Below are 26,765 nucleotides of genomic sequence, written 5' to 3'. Positions count from 1 at the left end.
ACACAAAGATTCGTCTGTTGCTAAATTTAAATGCTAATAAGTTAATATAAAATTAACAACCACCAACATACAACCTAGTGCATTTCAAGTAAGAAATTTGTAGAAGTATAATAAAAATTAATGATTAAAATAATAATAAAAGCTCTTACCGATAGTACTAACGACTGTTATTACAAAAAATATGGAATTATAGTAGTTCCATTTATTGGCAGGAAGTTCATCACTCATATGATAGTGTACAGGCTTACCGCAATACTTAGTCAGTCTTTTAAATAAAATCTCCATACTTTTGTTGTTACCGTGGTAGTTATTCCATAGTAATTCTGAAACAAAAATTTACTGTTAAAACTAAACGAAAAACTAAGTAGTTTCAACGTATTACAGCCTTTAATGTATCATAAGAGGACCCTAATAGTTTTTTTATTAATAGTATATAGTACCCTCTGTATCAGGGGTGTCCAACTTGCAATGCCCCAAGGGTCAAAACTAAAACCTTTGATGTTGTCGCGGGCCATATAATAATTTTGTTACAAGTAATAACAAAATAAAGTGAGGTATAAAAATAATTAAAACAAAAAAGAGTATTATTTCTTTTATTGTTCAACAACTACATTTTTTTATAAACGGAAAATTTTTTGATAACACTTTTTAATAATCAAGACAAACATTGCAAAAGCAACGAAAAAGATGTATCCAATTAGTGTGAGGACTGTGGTCGATCGGCTTCATCAACCAATGAAGAAATGTCCACCTCCAGTTCAGTTGTAGACACTCTCATAAGATGACGTAAGGAAGAATCGGTAAGGTTGCTTCTGTTTTTATTTTTTATGTATTTCATGGAGGAAAAGGCACTTTCACATGTATATGTGCTTCTGAACATTGACGTCATTTTCAGTCCAAAATCTCGCAGGTTTGGGAATTTCTCCTTTGACAGTAATTTGAAAAATTCAGGTCCCTTTCTTGTGTGGTGATTAGGAACATGTCTGCTTAAAGATCACATAACTCAAGCTGTAAGTTGGGTGGTTTATCATCAATGGTTGCTCCAAGAGGGTTATTATAAAGTAGTACACTGCTTTTGAGACTTTCAATTTCTTCAAATCTTGTATTGAATTCATCAATAACTTATTCAATTTGTGAAATGCAGGATGAAAACTCAATATTTTCCTCACCGTTGAATTCTTCTGCTATTTGCAGACAGCTAGGGAAGTGTGTCAGGTTGTTCTTTTCCAAAGCACGTTTAAACACGTTCAGCTTATTCCGGAATCCGTTTATCATTCCGATCAAATCTGAAACCGTCTGGTTTCTTCCTTGAAGACTTAAGTTTAACATGTTAAGATGATTAGTCAGATTTGTTATAAAAGCTAACTGTCTTAAGAATTCTGGATCCTTAAACTTCTTCCAGTTCAGTTGTGTCAGATGAAACGTATTTGTTGAGGAGTGCAGAGATTTCCTTTCTTATGGCAAAAAATCGTTCCATGCACTTTCCTGCACTCAGCCACCTTACATGGTTGTACATTAGCAATTAGTCTCCATACTCAGCCTTTGTTTCCACTAAAAACTGCTTAAGTTGCCGGTGAAAAAGAGATCGATTTTCACCTCTAATCATATTTATAATCTTAATCACGGTTTGGAAAACTTGATCTTCCTTTACTGATTTTCCACATAAAGCTTCCTGATGTATAATACAATGAATTGTTGGGCAAGTGACACCATTCTCTCGAAGCAGACCCACTAATCCAATTTTTTTACCTGTCATTGATGGGGCCCCGTCTGTTGCTATGGCTGAACATTTATCAAAGCCTCCAATTCTGTCAACTGTTTTCTGCACAGCCTCATAGATGTCTTTTCCTTTTGTTTTTCCATAAAGAGGACAAATATCAAATAACTCAGCTGACTAACTGCATAAATATTAACAGCTGACTAACATCGGTTTGATCAGTGCTTTCATCCAAACAAAGTGAGAAATATGAACTTTTCTTAACCAGGCTAAGCATAGATTTTTCTACTTGCTCACCCATAGCAACAATCCTTCTTTGTATGGTTTGATGTGAAAGTGGCACTGATTCAAATTTAATAGTAAATAGATAGTACCCCTATAGTACCCTAATTTTCTCGCTACCGCTGAGAAAAAGGAGCGAATCAAAAGTCTTAGGCAAGTATTTGTAAAGGATTATCGCTGTTAACTGCTGTTAAATACAAAAGAAGGATTTATTTATGATAATTTAAAGAATGGGCGAAATATGACAAACCCGCTTGTAATTTAAAACCAAACTCAATCTAACATTTGAAACGCAGTATAGAATATTCTAGATGTCATCGAAATATCCCGAAATGTCTCAAACACTGGTAGGTGTTCTTTTGGCTCCAAAATATCCCCCAAAAAGGTTGCTATAAACTACACAGCTCTTACAATACAGTTTGTTGCTGTTTTCGATAAATTCTACAAGGAAAATAAAATTCTTGTAGTTGGCTGTATACCATGAATCATAAAAACTTTTATTTAAAAAATACTGTATAAAAGGTATAAATATATATTCTAAAAATGAGCAACTTTTACCATATACTATTTAAACTTCATCACAATTCCCGCCAACGGAATTTAATTAGCACAAAATTAAATTTAAATAAAATTTTAATATATTAGCAAAATTATTGTGATGATCCGATAATCAATACAATTGATTAAGCAAACACCATATAACCAACACGTCACCTTCAGACAAATTATCGTATTATGATTTTGTAAAGATTGTATATACAAATTAAAGGGGAATGGAATCCAATTCGACATAAGTCAAAAATGAATCCGCAAGTAACGTCACGTAATTAGCACTTCGCGTAAAATTGGTACTATAAATATTAGTAAATGATCATATTCGAATTAGAAATCAAAATTTACAAAGAGACGGTTTTATTAACTAGCATGGGAGGAAATTATTGTGAGCAAAACAAAAGTTTTATAATCATTATTTCAATGGTTCATCTTTTGGGCCATTTTTTAAGGAGTTGTGCAATGTTGTAGTTCAAAAAAAGTTTTATAGCCCAGATAAAAATAAAAAGAACATTTATATGACATACCTTAGGAATAAAATCGTGATTTAACTTCGTATTTCGACAAACTAGTAGTGTAAAACAGACAATTAACCCATTAGGACCTGGCGTTACATATATGTAACGTTTGTAGACCAGCACAAAATTCTCTTGTGCGACTTTAGTTAGGCTATTAGCAGGTAGATGGTGTGATAGGTCAGTTGTCAAAAGCTAGGTCTGTCAATAGAAGTAAGCTGTATGTAATATCTTTGAATATATTGTTTGTTTTATGTGATTTATTTTTGGTGCACATGGCTGATTCGATAAAAACAGGAGTACGATTTGAGTAAGTATTATAAAACCAATTTCTTTTTCACTTATGCAACATTATATATGTATTTATTTAGCTAATAGTTCTTTTTACATGTTAGGTTAGGTATTTTCCAAAACGAATGATAATGGGGGTTACGCAAAACCGGTGTTTTGTTTGTGTTACAAATATGTAACGCTAGGTTAATACAAAGCCAAAAAAAATGTTTACAGTATAGATTAATGATTTTGTTTGTATTTGTCGTTATATATGGTTAAAACAGATACAAAAAAGAAAATTATAGTTGTTTATTGATAATTTTGATATCATTTTTTGTTTTAATTTCAGAAGAAATTGGACCCCAATTAATTATGCAGAGGAGATATTCATAGAACCACCAGAAGATCATGTTTTGGCAGACGAAGATTCTGCAAACGAGGATACGGGATGAACAGTGGATAAATTAATTATCAGGCCTGCAATTGAGAGAACAAGTCAAAATTAAATTCCCACATGGAACAAGATTTTTTCCCACTCTACTTTAGATAAATTCAACTGTATATTTGATGAGATTTGATGAATGTAACCATAAAGCAAGTAACTAATGAGAATGAGCAAACATTAACATTGTTACTGTCAGATAAAACAAAACTCAAAGATAGTATAAAAATAAAACTTAAATGGGGATTTTATAGATAATCACGCCATACCTTTTTCACTGCCAAATTAAGAAAAATATTTTGACATGTTTCGTGTGGATATGTTTGAACAATTTATTGATAATGATATAATTAATCTACTACAAATTGAATCAACTAAATATGGTTAAACATTGCTTATTATCGGCTATTACGAGTATATGCAGCTATAAACAACTCTTGCATTTTGTACAGAAAGCACCACGATATATTTCAGTCAATTTCGCAGAACTATAGCACAGGCTTACCTACTAATATACCAAAATTATCCTAAAGAAATTAAAAGGACGTTTATTTCAAGGACCAGTATTTACTTAAATAGAATTTCAGACGAACTTCGCTATGATGGGATAAACCATCTTCAAACTACCATTCCTGACAAGAAGTGGAGACCTTGTGCTGAAGAAGATTGTTCTTTTAGAACGAGAACTATATTCAACAAATGTGATATTGGCATTTGTTTGGAATGTAACATAATATTTCATACAAACCGTCATTAAGGTCTGCATAAGATCCTAGCGTTACATATATGTAACATCTCTTGTTTTTGTAATAAAAAAAGGTTTTTTTTAAGTGCTATTTTTTTTTCATATATTTTTACCTCTAATTAATCCAAAAATATTAATAAATACGTTATTACTACACAAATATAATTCTGGTTATAATGGGTTTTAGCTATAAATAATCCTGCTAATTGTCAAGGAAACAGGAAAATATAAAAATAGAAGGCAAATCCAGACCTACCTCAAAATTCGCATTAATTCCTATCGCATCTTCTGAAAATGGTGTATGTTATCGTAATACCAAAAAGTAGACGTCAAGGAGAATTATTTACAATCACGATTTACCTTTGGTTTATGCAACGGAATATCAATTGTATTTATTCTTTTTTAACCACGAGAATTTATTTGATCCGTGAGAAGATCGGTTTAATATTTTAATATTAGATTTTTTGATAAATTAACTGTATTATGGAATTAGATTTTCTGTAATTTCCCATTTATGATGTAAATATTAATTCTGTGCTAGAATTAAAAATGCTACATTTAAAAGTCTCTGTTCTCGTTTTCTTTCATTTATTACGTTTCATATTACAAATGAGAAAATGGTGCTGTTAAAATAAAACAACTTCATATGCAGCATACTACAAAATTAACAAACAATTAAATACCTACATAAAATTCACAATATTAAAACTTATGAAATATTCTATTTTATTTTATGAAACAAATTGTATCGGAGAGACACAATATTGTTCTACAAACTTAAAGAGCGGCACTGATTTCCTTCAATTTTTACACATTTATCATTGGAATTGGGCTCTGCAATTGTGGTTTTGCTTGGCCCGTCGTTCGCCAGACATAATTCGCTGAAGTGTATGCAACCGGAGTTATCCAAACCTCTCGTAAGCGGCCTTCAGTTTTATTTGCATTTGGGTGAACGTCGTGTTTCATCCTTATCACATAAAATCATCCTAGTACAGACCTCGTTGGTAGAGCTGGGAATCCATATTCGTTGAATCAGAAATACTAGCACTTTTTAGAGCAAGTACTCTGATTCGGCAAATAGTGATTGCTAATTGTACAGGGTGTATCCTATTGGTAGTGTGCGCCACATTCGAGATTTTGCCGGTCCCTTTGGGATTCTTGAGTCAGCGCACGAGTGCAGTTACTAACCAGTCGGATTTTTCGAACTTCTTTAAGACTGTACACCCTTCCAGTTTCCTGGAAGCCTTAGTTTTTAGAGTAACGTAGATTATATTCTACTAGTTAGCTATATTATCGAACCAGGTATTAAATATTTTTAGATTATCAAAATTTTAAAATATTACAATACATGTCGCTTAATTTGCATGGGTCTGTTCTGTCAAATCTGTCAAACCTACAAGCCTATCAAGACTGTATAAGAATATAATAGGGTATCATAACAGGCTATCATCATTTACGCAGGAAAGTTAAAAATTCACAATGGGGCTATTTTATCAGGTCTGTGTGGCGAAATTAATCTCCACCAGGTGCGAATTTGTTGAAGAAATTTTAAATTAGTGCTTTCTTTTCAGAAAACATGGTTCAAAATTATATAAAAAAAAAATTCTTGCTCGTTCATATAGGGACTATGACGAACTAAGGGTGGAAAATGCCCCCCAGAAAGTTCGTGAGAAAGAATGGTCCATACGTCGCTCTGCCGAAGAATATGAAATGCCCTATTGAACCCTTAGTAACCGCTATAATGGACGACATGAAAAAAAAAATGGTGGGCAGTATGTATTTTCCGCCAACTAAGAAAAGACCATTATAAAGCGTGCTGCAATATGTGAAGGGTGGGAATTTCCTCTTGACTTGAGAGATATAAAATATTTAGCCAAAAGTGTTCTGGATGCCTAGGGTTAACAAATGCCTTTTTTCAAAAATAATTTACCTAAATAAATAAAGAAGAAATTACCGAAAAAGTGGCAACCATTATAAAAAGGCCTAGTGCTAATATTCTAATATTTCAAAAAAAACTTTAGTTATCTACTTCGAGAATCTTCGTAGAGAATTAGAAAATATTTCACCTAATAACATATTCAATTACGAGACCAATGTACAAGATAATTCCGGAAATAAGAAAATAATATTTCAACGCGGCACCCAATATCAAAAATGAGTTTAATTCTCCTGGTTCTCCTGGTTATACCTAACATTACTTTTTAATAAAATACTTGAGGAAAATTAAGTTCCTCCATCTTTGGTAATACAATTACAAAGATAATACATAAAAAAGGACGAAACGAAGACTCTAATAATTACAGAGGCATTGCGTTAATAACATGTTTATATAAAGTATGTGTGCATATTTTATGCCATGTTACGAGCAATTTTCTATACTTCCAGAATGTCATAATTTTGGCTGCACTGACAACGTAAACACACTCTTCTCCGCTAGACAAATACAGCCCTGCCTTCGAAAACGTAATTTTTTTTCCATATTCGTTGACTTTAATGTCAATTTCGTTGTAGAGTCAGTTCACGTGCTGTTGGTTTATTGCAGAATTTTTACGCGAATGCCACTACACTTGCCCGAACTTTTGGCTCCCACACATCGCCATTTTTCGTCGAATCAAGAGTTTTGAATTAAGGCTGCCGCGGCATCCCTATGGATAAAAATACCAAACTATTAATGTTGTTGTATGCAGATGACATTGTTATCCTCGTAGACTCGGAAATAGATGTCAGAACTAAACTTAATATTTTGCATAGTTGTACTAACTAATAAACTAGAAGTAAACACAAAGAAAACTAGAATTATGCGTTTTTCTAAGCAGAGACATAACTATGTAGGTTCAGAATTTTCTATAAAAATCATACAATCGATTCCACTAATAAGTTCATCTGTCTCGGTGTTGTTTTCACTTTTTCTAGCTTCTGTCTCACCACTTCTTATAAGAAGTAAAACCCGTTCTTGGACCTCACAGTTCATCTTTTTGAATTCATCAGTTTGAAGATTCCGGTAATATGACATTGTGGAGAAAATTAGAACCCAGTTTTTAAAAAGAATTTTACTTTTAGCATAGTTTGTCCCAAACAGCACAAAGTTCTACAATTTATTTTATGTTTTCATCTTCTGAAAAATCGTCTATTTTGACATACGACCTATTGGAGTAACGGCGACGATATGCAACACATTCAACATTCTTTTAAAGTTTGTTTCATTATTAAATAAAATAATCCCGCTTAAAACATTGTTTCAATGGAATTTCTGGATATTTTTAAAAGTTAATTCACAAGAATATTAATATTAGTGCAAATTTGAACTTGAGTGCACTCAAGATTAAGTTTTCTCAGAATAAACTTATTTTTGTACTTCATGTTGTTTTTTATCGTCTTTGAGAATATTGATAATAATTAAAATCATTTACTTGAAACTCAAGCATATAGAATTACTGTTATATTTTTATCTAAGATTATTATATATTTTTTCTATCACTTTCCCCTAACTCTTATTAACGATAAAAACCTTATATAATTTTTAAATATTCTATTTTCGTGGTAATCCTTTTTTTATAATTTTACTAATCTGTAATTCGTCGAAAATACTTTAATAATAAAAAAATATTGTCGAAATACTTAAATTAATTGCAGACAATGAAAGTAAAAGCTCAACTTAATAATAGCAGTATTCAATAAGATATATGACACAGATAAAATACTACCAGACTGGCTAATATTCGTAACACTGCGATGACTATCGAATATTAAGCATGATGTCTCATGTCCTTAAAACTTTTCTCAGAATCATTCATACAGGAATTTACAAGAAGTGTGAATTTCAGATGGGTGACACTCAATTCTGATTTCGAAATGGATTGGGAACACGAGAAGCTCTTTTTGCCTTAAATGTGTTAACAGAACGATGCAGAAACATGAATTTAGATGTATATACATATTTTATTGATTATCGCAAAGCACTTGACTGCGTTAACCATCAAAAGAAGATCGAAATTCTGAGAACAACTGGAATTGACGAACATTACTTGCGAATTATCTCAGAACTATATTAGCACAAAACGGCAACAATTGAAATAGAGCACACAACATCCGAAGATATACGAATCCGACGATGAGTGCTACAAGGTTGCGTCTTATCACCGCTATTATTTAATCTGTATTCGGAATCTATATTCAGAAAAGCATTAGACGAGGTTCAAGGTGAAATCAAGATTAACGGAACCAGTATAGACAACATTAGGTACGCTGATGATATGATCCTAATAGCAAGCAACGCACAAGAACTACAAAACATAATACGAATGATCAGATGTTACGTTTTTTCTGTTTTGCTGTATGGCTTTAAAATATGATGGGGCTGAGAATTTCATGGATACAAAAAGATACCAACGGTGAGGTACTTCGGAGCATGAGTAAACAAAAAGAATTACTCAGCATAATCAAAGAGAGAAAAATACAATACTTGGATAATGTGTTGAGGTGTAAGATATGATTTACTCCAAATCATATTGGAAGGTGAAGTGCCGGGCAAAAGATCAGTTGGAAGACGCCAGAACTCGTGGCTGAAAGACCTGAGTAGATGGTTTGACTGCTCATCCACAGAAATTGTTCGTGCAGCAGTTTTCAAAGCTACAATTGCCATTTGGATCGCCAACCTTCGAAAGCAGACTGCGCAATAAGAAGAAGAATCTTTAAAAACTGTAAAATCGACATATTAAATGCTCTGGTTCTCAATTTATTATTAAGACAACTTTATCTATCACCATTTGTTATTTAATTTATTTATCACTTATAAAACTATCAACTTTGTGATAACAATGTGAGTGTGTTTCCCATATTATATATTTTCCATGTCATCATTATCATCACTTAGAGCGCCTTAACCTTTTTAAGCTTTTTGTGCTATTCTGCTCTGTTTCTTGCTTGCATTTTCTAGTTGACAACACCGATCTTCTCAGCATCCTGTCTTACCCAGCCTGTCCACCTCAGCTTTGGTCTACCCCATCTTCTTATTCCCACCGGCTGCGTTGTTAAAATCTTTTTATTTATATTCGACATGTCCTGACAACTAGAGACGAAGACTATTATTGTTCTATATAGTGTATTATTATGGGTAACAATCGTTCTTCATAATACTTTTTTAGCACTATACAGTGCTAGTCAAAAGTCCGGTCTCCTTTAAACGGTTATTGTTATAATACTGAAATTTGGAGGAACGTAATAAACAGACGTAAGCTTTACAACTAGTCATAACAGGTGACGTTGTTTTAAAATGTCAATAATGTCGCGTGCTGTAGAGTAAACTAAAAAAATATAATAATCTAGGTAACGTCTTACTGCACCAGAATGGTGTGCAGCAGCACCATCTTGTTGAAACATTATTTCCAAGTTGCCGAATTCATCTGGATTATCCTCCAAAATTTCAAGTATTAACGGTTCAACTGCATATTGTAACATTTCCAGATACACTTCACCGGTTAAGTCAGTATTGAGAGAAACAGACCCAACTATGTGGTTTCCCAAAATACCTGTCCAAACATTTAAACATTTATTTTTTTTTTGAAAATTGAGTATGTGTTTCACGAAAGACGTGTCAATCCAATACCTCACAATGTGTGTGTTAACATTTCCTTTGAGAGAAAAAGTACTTTCGCCACTAAAATAAATTGTTTTGATGTAGTCGGGCTGTCGGTTAATTTTATTGGACATATTTTCACAGAATTCTAGTCTTCGGTCGGGGTCATCATCTGAAAGTTGGTGCACAATTTTTAATTTGTATGGATAAAATTTGTTTTCAGCTAACACTCGGTGTAATGTCTTTTGACTAATTCCATAGATAGATACAACTTGGGCTGTAGAAAAAGTAGGGTTGACTACCATTTCTGAAATTATGTCAATTTTTTTGTCATGACTAATTGTTGGTCGACGAGATCGTTTGACATCTTGAACACTACCTGTTTGTGAAGCTTCTTCAAATAAGCTCTCGATGAAGGGCGTTCGGGGTACCTCTCATTAAAAAGACGTTCTGCTTTATGGAAATGATTTCCACATTCACCAATTATTAAAACAGCTGCTACTTTGTCGGCTACAGTACGTACCAAAGTTCTGCCTTTGTAAAAATTTAAACTAAGAACTAACTAACTAACTTGACTAAACTAAGCAAAAACAGAAATTAAATATTGAGCCATAACCGCTTTTTAAAACTAAAAACAACTAGAGAATTGACAAACGTCAACTTTTTTGACAAAGAACCAAAGGCGGACGTTAAAATTTTTATTAATTATTTTAAAACAAAATTTTATTCAATCAATAAAATTTCACGGTCGGTATTTAAGAGAGGCTATATTCCTAATAACTAAGGAAATAATGAAAACTTGCTATTATATAATATGGCCTTTAGGAGCCATTGTTAAAGTATAAATGTTAGTTTAGTGTACCAATAATTGCAGTAAAAGATAATAGCTTTTTAAATTATTTCAATAGTTTTGTCAAAGCAAAATATAAAAATACATTTCCTGTATATATATATATATATATATATATATATATATATATATATATATATATATATATATATATATATATATATATATTGTCATTGTTGACAACTAATTATTTAATCCTTTATTCTCAAGTTCATGTTTGCTGCCTTATATAGCAGAGGAACAAGACCAAATACTATGTATACAAACCTATAAAAATGATGTCATTATAACATTGACCCCAACAACATAAGACTAAACAGTACCTACAGAGGTTGACAAGATGTTTGTTTGCAGAACTAGTTCTATTGCTATAAAAGGCGGTTATAAAAATATGGAAACCAGGATTTTATAGAACTCTTAATGTAATTAATTAAAAAAAATTAATGTAACATTGAAATAGTTTGTTGTGTATGTTTTGTTAAAAAAAAGTGTAAAGTAAATGTCTATATGACTATTAAATAATAGATATTTTCTAAAGTATATATATATACATTATATATATATATATATATATATATATATATATATATATATATATATATATATATATATATATATATATATATATAGTATATTAAGTCTAGAGCTAAGACTAATACTATTTATTAGCATAATTAATAATAAACTCAACAGCATTCCGAGTTAAACCGCGTCGATTATCATAGCCCCGAGCTTTCGACATCCTCTTTGATGTCTTCTTCGGGGCTTTCGAGGTAATGAATTGGATTATGACCAGTGTAGTGGTGTCTAGGGGCTCGGGAGACTGAGACCTCGAAAGCCCTGAAAAAGACATTAAAGAGGATGTCGAAAGCTCGGAGCAATGATAATTAAGGCGGTTCTACCCGGAAGACTGTTAAGTTACTAGTAATCGACCCAACAAGAAATCCAAAGAAGTAAAACAATATTGAACAAAGATTTAAACAAATTAAGCATGGTATATGAAAAATGAGAAATCCTTATTGCTAATATAATAAGAATTATGTAATATAAGAAATAAGTTTAATGTCTTGTGATGTTCAAAATTAAATGGATTAACCTCATGTTGTAAGTTTGTGTGCTTCTTTTATACAATGTTTTTTTCATTTTAATTTTATTGTATTTACTGATAAAATAATTATGACCATATTTTAGCATATCCTGAAGGAGCAAATAACTTTTGCGAAAGCTAGAGATAATAACAAAGAGTTTTACTTAGCCTGCTCTATTATTGACTGCAACCTCAAGATAAAACTTTTAGTATATATATATATATATATATATATATATATATAATATATATATATATATATATATATATATATATATATATACATATACATATACAGATACATATGATTGCATAATTGCTTGCTTAACGTGAATGGATCAATTAAAAAAAAACAGTTTCAAACCGACAGTAGTTTCTTGGCCTTACAGTTACAATTACAGATGAAGAATAGTGGAATAATTAAATATCCTATTATCCTTATGAGGTATTTTTAGCAATATCTAAAATAGATTAATGGTTCTAAATATAGCAACAATGCTACTATTTTCCAATTATTTCAAATAGATGCAAGTACCGAACTAACACTTTGACTCTCTTAAGCCTTCTCGGTTGTCATTAGAACGATTTATATCAAGGTCGGTGTATTTAATTTAAAAATAGGAAAAAAGAACATGTTACCGTTAAGTTAATAACTTCCTACTGATGGTTCCGCTAGAGAAAATAAAGGAAAACATTTTTACAGAAGAAATAAATTAGGATTAGAAAAAGTTTATATTATTGATTTTTGTTTGTTTAATCAAATAGGACAACTTCTTTAGTTTTAAAAGATTATAAATGCGTAAATAATGTAGACATATTACAGAAAAAGGTTTATGGCAAAGTTACGTTAAGCAGTTCAGTGGATGTTTGGCAATCAGTCATATTAAGTTCTTCTTAGCCATAAAAGCAATGTTTCAAAATATACTTTTTATAACTTTTTCGAAATTTTACAGTTTAGCTGTTTAATACTTATTGGTAAAATATTGTTAGTTATAGTTAAGCCAAATTTAATCTGAAGGACGCAATCTACAGCGATTTGTTCGTAAGCAGTGACAGTTTCGCGTATTGTGAACGTAGACATCAAACTACTTTATTAAATGGGCCCATTTTCTGTAAATTTCAGTCAGACGTTGAAATATCAACAGAGTAGGTAGCGGAATAATTTTAAATTTGATAATGAAAGGTCGGCAGTGTTCTAGATAAAATCCTGATAACTTTCTTTTGCATTCTAAAAATTTAAGGTGCGTTTGTTGAATTGTCACATATGATTAGTCTATAGTTTAGGTGTAAGTAAAATAAAGAAAGATGTCATTTTTATTGTTTTAACGTTGACAGTTGAAGTCAACTTGCTAGTTGGCGAATAACAAATAATGAACTGGATAGTTTTTTCTTTACTTGTAAGATATGAGCCGACCAGTTTAGTCGAATATCTGTGGTTATTCCCAATAGTTTCACAGTATCTTTGTTATCTGGATCATTATGAAAATTACTTGCAGAAGTTTTGCATTTTATCAAAGTTAAGTTTCAGTTTGTTGTAGCAAACCATGTGCTAGATTTAGTAGAAACTTCCTCGCAAGACATTTTCAAATCATCCGTATTTTTCCTGATATAACGTATGTCGTATCATCTGCGAATGTTAGGATTTGTACCGAGATATCAATTTGGGTAAATCGTTGATATAAATGATAAACAAATAGGTCCCAAGACCGAATCTTGTGTGACACCATGTTTTACGGATAAAAAATGGGAGAGATGACCTTTAGACACTACCGCCTGGTGTCTGCCACAAAGGTAACAAATCATATAGCCCAGTCTGGTTATACAAAAATCATCGATTTCACGGCAAAATGTTTCGCAGATATCTGAAGCTTTTAAGACATAGGTGGGGGTTACTAGATGACGAATAGATAAAAAGATACTCCTATTTTTACCTTGCGTTTTTTTTAAACAATAATTTATGGTCAGAATTTGATTTTTTATCTATAAGTTTTTTCCCTTATAATTTAAATAAACAATATTTATACCATTTTTTTATATCAAGAATATCTTTACTTTCCCGTTTTTGCAATTAAAATTGATAAATAATTTACGGAGATATTTGCAAAAAAGCAGTTTTTTGCACTAATTTATAAATTTAATTAATTTTTTTATTAACAAAATAAAATGTTATTAATACATTTCAACATTGAGGAATTACCGTCCTTTAAATTTGTGCGAAATTTCCCCCCGATCGGTCAAATAGTTTAAAAGTTATTCAATTTGTTTATCCCTGGGACTAATTATTTAAACCATTAAACTTGCCCTATGAATGATGCTAGACACATTTAACAAATTTCATAGGATTCTTTAAGACCTATACTATCTCAGAAGTTAAATAAATATTAAGTAAATAATTTCATCGAAATTATTTACAAAATAAACGTTTGAAAAAGGGGTATGTTTTTTTACTTATAAACAATTGCAATAACTTCCATATTTTTTAAGCTACAGACTTGTACGTACAACCATTAGATAGCTGGTAAAAAAACTCACATTTAACAAAAAAAATAAACCTTCTATGAACAATAGGAACGAAGTTAGCGACAATTTTTTGTTAATTATATCTCCATTGTTTATAAACATTAAGAAGTAAAATTTGCACAAATTTTGAATGAAAATCTAAACTTTATATTGAATTTTATAGCTATAAAATTCATCAAATTTTTCGAAACTTAAACCTTTCGAAACGAAGTTACTTTCGAAAGATCGACATAGGAAAGTGGAGGGGAAACTGTTTTAGCTCCTCGCTGCAAAATTTAATATTATGGTTACGGATTTATCATTCAAAAGCTTCAACAGTTCTGTAGGAATTTCATCAGGTCCATTTGCTTTTCCATTTTTAGCGTTTCTTATTGCATATTCTACTTCTTCTTTCAATATGTCTGGCCCAGTGCATTGATTATCTGAGTTAAGTTGTTTCTATCTTCTTCAAATAATTCATTCAGGTATTCTGTCCATCTTTTTATTTTATTCTCTAGATCTACAATAAGATTTCCATCTTTGTCTTTAAGTTTACCTATTTGGCATTTCTTTATGCTTCCTGTTATCTCTTTTACTTTTCTGTGCATAATGAACGCATCGTACTTTTTCTCATAGGTTTCCATTTCTTCACATTGTTCTTTAATCCACTCCTCTTTGGCTTCTTTTATTCTCTTTTTTATGTTGTAATGTGTTTATTTATTTCTTTGTATTTGTCTGGGTAATTCTTCATCTTTCTTCGTTGTTCCATCAAGTCTAGTATATCTTGTGTCATCCACCCCTTATTCTTTGTTGTTGTTTTTGTAAGATGTTTCTTTCCTGCTGTTTGTATAGCTGTATTTATGTACTTTAATTTTTGGTTAACGTTGTTTGTATCGTTAATTTGTTGCTGCGCTTAACGGAGGTTTTCATTTATTTCTTCTCCTGTTTCTTGTCGTATACTTTTGTTTCTAAGTTTATTTAAATCTAGTGCCTTTCTGTGTGGTCTTCTAATCTTTTTTGGTCTCGCCTCTATCACAGTAACTACCAGGTTATGATCTGAGGCTATATCAGCTCCTGGGTACGGCTTAGTACATTTAACAGCATTATGATACCTCCTTGCTATCATAATGTAGTCTATTTGATTTCTCACTATTTTTCCTTTGGTATGTTGTGGAGATGTCAATGTGTATAACCGTCGAGGAGGTAATTTGAAAAAGGTATTTGTTATTACGAAGTCTTCACTTTGGCAAAATTGAATCAATCGATCTCCTCTGTCATTTCTGTTTCCAAGCCCATATTTTCCTACTTGTTCTCCTACCTTACCTTGACCCACCCAGGCATTAAGATCGCCCATTAATATGTTAATGTATGGAAAGACTGACTTAATAAGTGAAGACAAACAACCTGCAACAAAAAGGTTCAGACCTGACAGTGAAGTCGAATAAATGAACCAAATTTTAACTTTTAAACCAATGTATGTAAAGAAAATAAAAAAAGTAAAGTTCAATAAACATTGCAAAATTTAATAAGGCAAGTGATGAAAAAATCGACTTATTTTATCAAAGCAGTAAGGCAGATTAGGTTAATATTGTATATCATATTTGTAAGAAAAATAGAATAAAAATCAATATTGTTAATTATAAAAATACAAACAATTATAATTAATATAAGGAATATAATAATATAATGTGTAAAAAATTACCTGAAATTTAATTTATAAATTATATAAGTATTATTACATCATTGATATAAAATGAAAAAACATATGTTGATTTTCCGGGATTTTCCAACATTTATGGTGGGTGAAAATTATGTCATCATTATTAATACTGCGACAGACTATTCGAGCAAATTAAAAAAAAGTAAGTATTTAGGGTGAATTTCAAATGGACTCAATTTTTCCGAGTTTTCCCATATTTTCCGGCCAGTGAAAGCTATGTAGTTATTCATATTTCTACGAGCTACCCTAGAATAAAAAAAGAGGCTTGTAGCTGCAAAGGAAGCCAAAATAATGTAAATTTTTCCTATGTGTTGCAATTTGAAGTTCCGATGCCGAAAAAAAAACGGAGCTGAAACAGATATCCTCTCGACTTTCCTATGTCGATTTTTCGAAAGTACCGTCGTTATGAAAAATTAGATAAATTTTATAGCTATAAGTTTCAATATAAAGTTTAGATTTTCATTCAAAATTTGTGCAAATTTTACTTCTTAATGTTTATAAACAATGGAGATATGATTTTTTTAAAAATAGTCACTAACATCATTCCTATTGGTCATCGAAGGTTTTTTATTTTTTAATGTGAGCTTTTTTTACCAGCTATCCAATGGTTGTACGTACAAGTCTGTAGCTTGAAAAATATAGAAGTTATTACAATTGTTTATAAGTACTTACCCCTTTTTCAAACGTTTATTTTGTAAATAATTTCGATGAAAACTCAATATGCATTTAACTTCTGAGATAGTCTAAGTCTTAAAGAATCCTATGAAATTTGCTGAATGTGTCCAGCATTATGCATAGGGCAAGCTCAATAGTTTAAATAATTAGCCTCAGGGATAAACAAATTAAATAACTTATAAAATATTTGACTGATCGGAGGGAAATTTCGCACAAATCTAAAAGATGGTAATTCCTTGATGTTTAAATGTATTAATACCATTTTATTTTGTTAATAAAAAAATTAATAAAGTTTATAAATTAGTGCAAAAAAACTGCTTTTTTGCAAATATCACTGTAAATTATTTATCAATTTTATTAAAAAAAACGGGAAAATAAAGATATTCTTGACATAAAAAAATGACATAAATATTGTTTATTTAAAATATAAGGGAAAAAATTTATAGACAAAAAATCAAATTGTGACCATAAATTATTGCTTAAAAAAAAACGCAAGGTAAAACTAGGAGTATCTTTTCATCTATTCATCATCTAGTATCCCCCACCTATGTCTTAAAAGCTACAGATATCTGCGAAACATTTTTCCACTTTTTTTTTTAACCAGACTGGGCTAATAAGCTTAGGAGGGATTCCTCTGATTTCATAGTAATTTAAGTTGTGGAGCAAAATGTCGTGTGAAACGCAGTCAAAAGTATTCGACAAGTCGCAAAGAGAAATTGCTAAATAGCGTTCAAGCACCTCAATCACCTCGCTTACAACATTATATACCGCTTTCGTAGCAAAACAAGCACTTCTGAATCCACATTGTGAGTTGAGTACTGTGTCAATTATGGATGAATATCAGGCATGGCATGTGTAACAATTTAGTGAAAATTATAAAAAAAAATTTAAGTAGTGATTAAAGATGGTGGAAAGCACGATACCAATCAAGGTTTTAAAAACGTATGAAATTGTAGGTAAAAGATATCATATAAGTCGACTAATTATAAAATATTAAATTTAAAAATCAATATTAAACTAAATACGAGTCTATTCTTTAAAAATCAACGTTTTATTTGTATCAGACTATGAATGAATTGAAATTAGTTCAAAAGAGCAGCCACTTTTTTACAACGTGATCAGACACTTAATTTAACGACAAAAAACAACTTGAAATTAGATAATAAAATTAATTAAATCATAATGCATATTAAAAATTACACTGATTACATGTAAATTAAGAATAAAATCTATTAAGATATAATTTAGACAACGACTAACTCATCCAGAAACTCTAGTCTTTCTACACTATTATATGTTCAGCTCTACTTCGAGCTCATCACATACTGCTAGGTCAAAGATAAATTATATTACATAAGGCAGGTTCCCTAAGTGTTTCTTACCATAGAAAGGAAACAAATACTTAAGAGCCTATCTCTCAGAATTATTTATTTTTACACACTACGTCTCAAAAATAACATCGAGGTAAAACGGTTTTGCTCTAAGACAGATCAGGCGATTTATACGTCCAAAAAGAATCAACTGTAGCATCTATCAACAAAGTGAATAAAAATACAGCTTTACTATTTAATTTTTTACTTTTTTTACTTTACTACTAACTTTTACGCTACTTTCGGTAGCAATTAGGAACTCCTTTTCGGATAGTCCTATCAGGGAAAGTGAATCGATCCATGTCTCACGCAGATTCTAGGTGTTTCCTGACCCGGGAAACTAGTACCTTCTAAGGGTCCCTTGACTGCTAACGGTTAAAGACCACAACGGCTTGGAGATCCAATGGCGCAGGTGGCAACCAACCTTTAGAGGATGAAATTAAAGGAATACAGAGAAGACAGGTCTCTTTAAGCCATAGAGAAAGCAGCCGGTCTAGGAGCGGCACTCCGAAATCAAAGCTCCAGTCCTCCAGGATGGGGGTTGAGGCATCGGGTTAACCCCTCGATACTTGATAAAAACTTTAAAGGTAAAAATTTCCAGGAAAAGGTCTCGGAAACCATTGAACAAACGTAGACGACTTAAGCTTAGAAAACGGACTATCAATATTGGTACTTGGAACGTTCAAGGGCTCTCCAATAAACTCAACGACGTAATTTCGGAAGCAAATAAATCAAAAGTGAATATTCTAGAACTTACCGAGACTAAAAAGACGGGCTCAGAAAAAGGAAAATAAAGGACTCTTTATTAAAAGATAAAGAAGAGTTCTTTGAGCAACTATCTTACGAAATATTAAAAATAGGAATATTAAGAAAAATACTCCTATTAGAAAACCTAAATGCGAGAACAGGCAAAACAGTTAAAGATAAAATAATTGGTTAATTCGGAGAAGATACTAGAAATGCGTGTCTCCTGCTTTGTTTAAGATCTACTCGGAGCAGACCAGATAGAGGCTAGAAGAAAATATCAAAAAAACTGACTACATGTGTACTCACTACTCAGTTTGTGAATACACAACATCTACAAGTCAGTTTACAAGAACATAAATCTACATATAGTATGTTATAATTAGTCAATTTTAAATTTCCAGACTGCTCGTATGTCATAAAAATATAAATTATAACAGAGTATGAAGATAAAAATATAATATACCTCCTCCTCCTGCCTTTTCTGTTGAGGTTGGCGATCAATATGGCAAATTTATCTCTGTTCTGAGCTTGATAAATGAATTCATCTTCTTGTGTTGGTCCAATATCTGATGTTTCGTAGCCAAGATTTTTTTTCGTCCTATGCCTATTTTACCTTCATCCTTCATCCTTACCTCTTTTAGACCTTTTACTATTATCCGGAGCTGCTCAAATTCCCTATGGCGCATTATGTGTCCTAGATATGACGTCTTTCTAATTTTGATAGTATTGACCAGATGAGGGCGTGAGTTCATTGCTCTCAGTACTTCTTCATTCGTAGTTCTGCTAGTCCAGCTTCTTCTTAGCATTCGGCGGTACATCCACATTTCAAATGAATTTAATTTGTTGACTTCATACTGTTTTAATGTTCAGGTCTCACAGCCATATAGTAATAGAGACCACACATAACACTTTAGTGTTCTCAATCTTATTGAGACTGATAGCTTGGGGTTACAGAGCATTTTACGCGTATTCATGAAACCAGATCTTGCTATTTCAATGCGTCTTTGAGTGGACAGACCACTATTGAGTGGTCTAGTTGACTATTTATTTCTCTGCTCAAGTATATAAAGCTTTGGGAACTCTGAAGAATGATACCATTTATTGGTATGTTATGGGTTACTTGTTCATAGGGGTTTTTGTGGAATAGCAGAATTTTGGTTTTGGAAAAGTTAATGTCCAAGCCCAGCCTGTGACTTTCTTCTTATAATATGTTCATCAATATTTTTAGTTAGTCTTCTGTTTCTGCTAATACTACGGTGTCAACGGCATATCTTATATTGCTAATGATGATTCCATTGGCTCTGGAACTTTCAGCGCGATCTTCAAGAGAAGGCAGCTTCATGTTCGGCATATACATTAAATAATAGGGGGGATAAGATGCACCCTTGACGCACTCCTCGTTCTATGTTAATGTACTTGGTGTTTCCGTTCTCTGTTCGAACGCATCCTGTGTGGTTCCAGTATGTATTACTTATGATAGTTATGTCGTGTCCATTCAACCCTACTGCACCTCAATCAATTTTCCGTGTTTGATGCGGTAGAAGGCCTTTCTATAATCGACAAAGCACACATACAGCCGTTTTTGAACCTCAAGATACGTTTTTGCCATCAGTGTCAATCCCATAATTGCTTCTCTAGTGCCTGTACCCTTTCTAAGACTATATTGAGAACGACTCAGGTATTCTTCACACTTATTGTGAATTCACAGTTGAATGTACAGTTTGATGGTCTTCACATTTCCTTGCTTTTCGTTTTTTAGGAAGAGCTATATATGTGCATGTTAGCCAGTCATGCGGTATTTTGCAATGTTTATATTTAATGTTTCAGAGGTATGTTAATTTCCTGACAGCATTATCACTTAGGTGTTTAAAATGTTCGGCTGTTATTAGGTCTTCGCCGGGTACCTTGTTGTTCTTTGCGTCTTTTATTGCCTGCAAAACTTCGGTGAGAATGTTTAATCTTTCTGTTTTTTAGGGTCTAATTCCATTTGGTTTTTCTTGTTTGTTACAATCGATAATTTTTGGGTTTCCATATTCCAGCTACTTCTTTAACTTTTCTGTGTAATTCTCTATCTTTATGCTTCATTTGCAAATCTTCTACCTCTTTACATTTTTCTTTTATCCACTCTTCCTTAGCTTATTTTTTTCTCAATTTCCTTGTTGAGTTCTTTGTATCTTGTTAGGTTTTTGTTTTTTACCATCCGTCTCCTCTCCATAATTTGTAATATTTCGTTTGTCATCCATGGTTTTCTATGTTTACGGTTTTCTTTTTATATACTTTGGTCTGCTGCCTCCAGGACAGTATTTTTAATTGTATCCCACATGTCTTTAATGTTTTCTTTTATTGTCTTCTCCGTAGGTGGGAGCTATTGTCTTAGACTCTAACTGCGTGTCTACCATGTCTTCATACTTCTGTTGCTGTCTTTGGTAAGCACTAATCCATGATATTCTCTGACTGGGTTTAGCCTTGTCTACTCTTTTAAGTTTTAATCGGATAGTTGCAACTACAGGATTGTGGTCTGAATTTATGTAACAGCTTGGGTACGTTTTTACATTTAGAATACCATTACGGAACCTTTTGTTAATTGTAATGTAGTCGATTTGGTTCCTCAAAATATTTCCTTCGCAATCTTGAGGAGACCTCTACGTATATAGACGTCTTTTAGGTAATTTAAACCATACGTTAAGAACCACCAGGTTGTTGGCAAAATTCAACAAAGCGTATGCCTCGTTCGTTCTCGGTTCCTAAACCATATGGACCGATGGGTGATTCGACTTTTTCTGCTCCTACTTTGGCATTCCAATCTCCCATAAATATGTTGATGTCGTCTGATTTTATGTGTTTTTTGATCTTTTCAATATCGGAATAGAAAATCTCAAGATCTTCGTCTGGGCTGTCTGCTGTCGGTGCGTATATTATATACAGCGTATATTATATATAATATACAACTACATTAATTTATTAATTTTGATAATTGTACATTATTATAAAATTAATTTTTAATAGTAGTGTATATATTTGTATTTTAAATTCGGTTGCATTTATATTTTATAACAATATATTGATAGGAGAAAGTCGATACAATAAATTAAATTTTAGAAATGCTTGGCAAACTACATAAACATGTTAAACGAGCCGCAAGTGGCCCATTGACCACGTGTTGCTCATCCCTGCTCAAGTATGTCTTTGAGTGAATTTTGGCGTACCCTGTCCAAAATATTTGTCAAAGCCTATGTAACAGGGTTGTAACTCTGAGTAGATTTAGAACGAACAGGTTGTCCCTAGTTAGTTATACTTTTCCGAATCACACCTGCCATTTTTCTATCCAGAATATCCAGTTACAGCTTCTGGTAAATGTAGTTGTGAATGATTTTAAGGAATATCTTTAACAAATGACTTATTTACGAGATTGTTCGTTGATTGAGATATTTTTCAGCAGCCATTCTTAAGGTATGTAATTAAAAAATAATAATATACAGTACAACTTCGTTTAACCGGACTAACCGAGAAACGATCTGGTAAATCAAAAATCTGGAAATATAATAAGGTTAATAAAACTACATGTGAAATGATAACTTACTATATTTACACCCTATATGAATTACGCGAGCAAGAGTTTTTATTTACAAAAAAGATTGATCTTCCTTTGTTTTAATTTTGTGTGACGTTTCAATAAGGCACGATCACGTAAATGTTTCACCATCATTAGTTCAGCTAGCGTTGTGTCTTGCTGTTGCTCCAAATACGCCATGATGTTCAGCTGTGACGTCGCGTCTGTGCATGTCATCTCTGGCCGTGCGCTGTCTCCCCCCGCCTCGCCTTCACTGCCGTCTGTTTCCTGAGTAGGTATACGCTGCAATTATTTCGTCATCTGTCATGACACCATAACTTCCCTCGTTGTTGTCTGATAACCAATCATTGACGTCGTCGATATTAACATCAGAACAACCATCAATTCTTGCAAACATGCCTAATAATTCCTCTTCATTAACAGTGGTTTCATCTGATTCACTTGTGTGCGAAGTGCCAGCATTCACTATAAGGCATATGTTTGGCTACAATTTTTTCCAAGACTTTTGAAGTGTGATTTTTTTTTACATGATCCCAAGCATCTGCAAGCATGTAGATCACGTCTTTGACCTTTATACGCTTTAACAAATCAATCAGTTTCGCCTTCTTTTTCAATAACTTTGCTTAAAAGTTCCCGGCGATAAACACTCTTTACAGTTTCCAAGACACCCTGATCCATGGGTTGCAAAATTGCAGTTACATTTGGGGGGAGAAATTTAATTTTAATATCCCCGTTTATGAGATCTTCTGCAGGATAAGATGGTGCATTGTCGAGAAACAAAATCGCTTTTTTGGGTAGTTTGTTTTATTTGAGGAATTTTTTCACTTCAGGGACGAAATTCTCAAAAAACCACGGTTAAAAAATAAATCTGTTCATTTACGCACTTTTTTTATTTTGATACACTACAGGCAGAGATGCACTATTTACATTTTTAAGTGCACGGGGATTTTTTGACTTCCCAATTATCACTAGTGGAAGTTTAGGGTTTCCAGAAGCATTGCTACAGACCATAGCAGTTAACCGATCCCTGCTTTTTTTGTAACCCTTGACTAATTCCTCAACTTTAGAAGCCAAAGTTTTAGTTAATAAAACACGGTAAAACAGTCCTGTTTCATCCGCATTGTAAATTTGGTCAGGTGACAGGTTCTCAAAAGAAATAATTTGTTGAAATTTGTCCTTACATTGTTCACTGCCTTCCTGATCACTAGAAGAGCTTTAGTTAGTGACGGATAATTGTCGGATGCCATGCCGATTTTTGAACCACTTTAGCCATCCCTGGCTAGCTGTAAAATCTGGATCTGGATTTGGTAATTTTTTGTTTAAGTTTGCCGCTTTTTCAGAAGAAATCGACCCAGACATAGGGACACCACGTTCTCGCTGAGCACGATACTACATAAATAATGCCACGTCCAACAATTCATTTTTAGCCTTTTTGATAGTTCCTCTACGCTGTAAACTGTCTTCAGATATTATCTTGAAACAAAAGTCTTCAATATTTTTCCGATTTTTTTTCCAGTCCGACACAGTTGATGTCCCCACTCCGAGCTCTGCAGCAAGTTTATTTAAAGGTTCGCCCCTGTAGATTCGGTTCAACGCATCTAACTTTTTATCCATTGTAAGCACATTTCGTTTCCGTTTCGACGCCATTTCAACGCACACACGCACACGCTAACGTACGAATATCCGATCACAATGTTACAAAATATACATCGCACAGTACGATAGCAGAACGATGTCTTCCAGTGACTAGCGCGTGACAGACTGACGGTCTGTCTTTGGGTTCGGGACTCCAGTCTTCCGCCGTCACTGTCAATGACAATAAGCGAGGCCTTTGCCGCGTCACATGGCCGGGGTGAGTGCCCGTGCCGGCCGAAGGGGAATCCTCGACTTTCTCTTTCCTGCTTCTCCCTAGACCGTACGATCACTCAAGGCAACAAATAAGTGACCGGGAAATCGCATTACATAACATGCATACAATTATCAAAATTATTTTTTTTATTTTTTCATTCCGGATTGATCCGGATAATCCAGACATCCGAATGAATGAGGTACGGAGTAACGAGATTGTACTGTACATTCATAAATTATTGAAAAATCTTTTGAAAAAACACAATTTTTATTTAATAACTATTCTACTATTCATAAACTTTATAGTCTACTTTCATGAAAGTGCAAATGACCTCGCTATTATAAATGAGACAAAAAATATCAAAAATACTTAAAGAAACTATAATTATTATTGTTTATGTATGTTACAGTTTATCAATTATATCTTTTGTATAATTTATGTTGTTTTTACCTATAATGTTATCGATTTCAATTATTAAGGCCTCTGTATTGGTTAAACGTTCAAGTAATTAAGTAGAAAAAATACTTTTTCTTTGTTAAAGTTATCAAATTAGCGTGCCCCTTATTATCAGTAAATTATGTTTAACAGTTCGTAAAATAGAAACGGTTTTACAAAAAACCTTATTTAAAATAAACTACGAACTGAAAATAAATTCTTCATTATTTGACTTAATTTGTTTCATGTTTTTAAATATAATCTTTTAAAAACAAATTTATTGGCTCGTTATGTTGAAAACTAATGTCAGCTTGCCATTATGCTAAATTCGGTACTGAGTTTAGTACTAAAAATATTGTATTTACAAATCAGATGCTCGCACAGATTCAGTACTAAAAACTAGACCATGTTCTAATTTCTTGTACTAAAAATGATGAAATCTTATATACTAAAACGCTAAGCCCTTTTCTTGTCCACCACTTTACTCAAAAACCATATTAGATAATTAAAATATTTTTTTCGGAATATTATTAGTATTACGTATGAGATTGTCAAGATATACTTTTGGTACAAAAATTCACTTCCGGTTTTGAGATGACCGGAAGTTAAAATTTACTTTAAGTTTTAGACCCCACAATGTATATATGGATCGAAAGGTCTCGTTGAGACGAATCTAAATATGTACTTCCGGTTGCGATCCGACACCGGAAGTGACTCAAAACGCGCATAAAACGTCAAGATAGAGCAAATCTGACAGCGGATTCGTGATTAGCATGCAAAATTAACTTCTTATATACTAAAACGCTAAGCCTTTTTTTTGTCCACCACTTTACTCAAAAACCATATTAGATAATTAAAATATTTTTTCGGAATATTATTAGTATTACGTACGAGATTGTCAAGATATACTTTTGGTACAAAAATTCACTTTCGGTTTTGAGATGACCGAAAGTTAAAATTTACTTTAAGTTTTAGACCCCACAATGTATATATGGATCGAAAGGTCTCGTCGAGACGAATCTAAATATGTACTTCCGGTTGCGATCTGACACCGGAAGTGACCCGAAACGCGCATAAAACGTCAAGATAGAGCAAATCTGACACCGGATTCGTGATCAGAATGCAAAATTAACTGCTAAATGATATCCATGTCGACATTTGATGAACTAAAAATTGCATTCCAGTTTTGAGGTCGACTTCCGGTTTCGTTTTTATTAGTCAAATCAATAGAGAATTCAACGTAAGTTCACGAAATTATCATTTATAGTTTTTGAGTTATTGATAAAAATATTTTTACTTCCGATCATTGTAAAATATTGTATATTTTTCTCTCAAAATAAAAATTTCATTTAAAAAACTCGATGTCGAGTTGGTCCGCTAGTATTAACTAAAACTGAGGTTATTTTCAACTAATAGTAATAATTTTTTATACAAATTATTATTCATTGGTAAGAGGTTTTTATATGGCAAATGGTTTTCTACTAATAATTCTTTATTCAACATATCTAATCTTCCTTCTCCTAACACTCTTCTCTCGAACCATTGTTTCTCCATATACTTTTTTTAAGAAGCCTATGATTTTTTCTTTATTTCTAGCATAATTACAATTAAAGCTACTGTATTTATCCCTTATTTATTTACCTGTGTGTTTTATGATTAGAGTGAATAGTATTATTGAATAGTATATACATATTCAGGTTAGAATATGTAGCAATGGCATCAGAAAATAGCTTAACTAATCGTTATTCTCAAATCAAGGAAGCCAGTAAATAAAGTAGAATCCTAGAGACCAATATCGTTACTACCTATCTCCAAATTATTTGACTGAGAAGATATTGCTAATAAGAATACTATCTACACT

At 32.3% G+C, this 26,765-nt stretch overlaps 1 protein-coding gene across 4 annotated transcripts in view; it reads right to left on the bottom strand.

Moving 5' to 3' along the window:
- The window catches only part of Ork1 (open rectifier K[+] channel 1), a 115,658-nt gene that overhangs the window by 24,464 nt on the left and 64,429 nt on the right, over positions 1 to 26,765 (bottom strand). For all 4 annotated transcript variants that reach the window (XM_072530437.1, XM_072530436.1, XM_072530438.1 and 1 more), the window contains one exon: positions 150 to 323. In XM_072530437.1, coding sequence (XP_072386538.1) covers positions 150 to 323 — 174 coding nt within the window. The remainder of the gene's footprint in view (positions 1 to 149; positions 324 to 26,765) is intronic.

This window comes from Diabrotica undecimpunctata, chromosome 4 (assembly GCF_040954645.1).
Source record: "Diabrotica undecimpunctata isolate CICGRU chromosome 4, icDiaUnde3, whole genome shotgun sequence".
Lineage (NCBI taxonomy): Eukaryota > Metazoa > Arthropoda > Insecta > Coleoptera > Chrysomelidae > Diabrotica > Diabrotica undecimpunctata.
The sequence above is the reverse complement of the archived record's forward strand: the minus strand, read 5'-3'. Positions and strand labels throughout refer to the sequence as shown.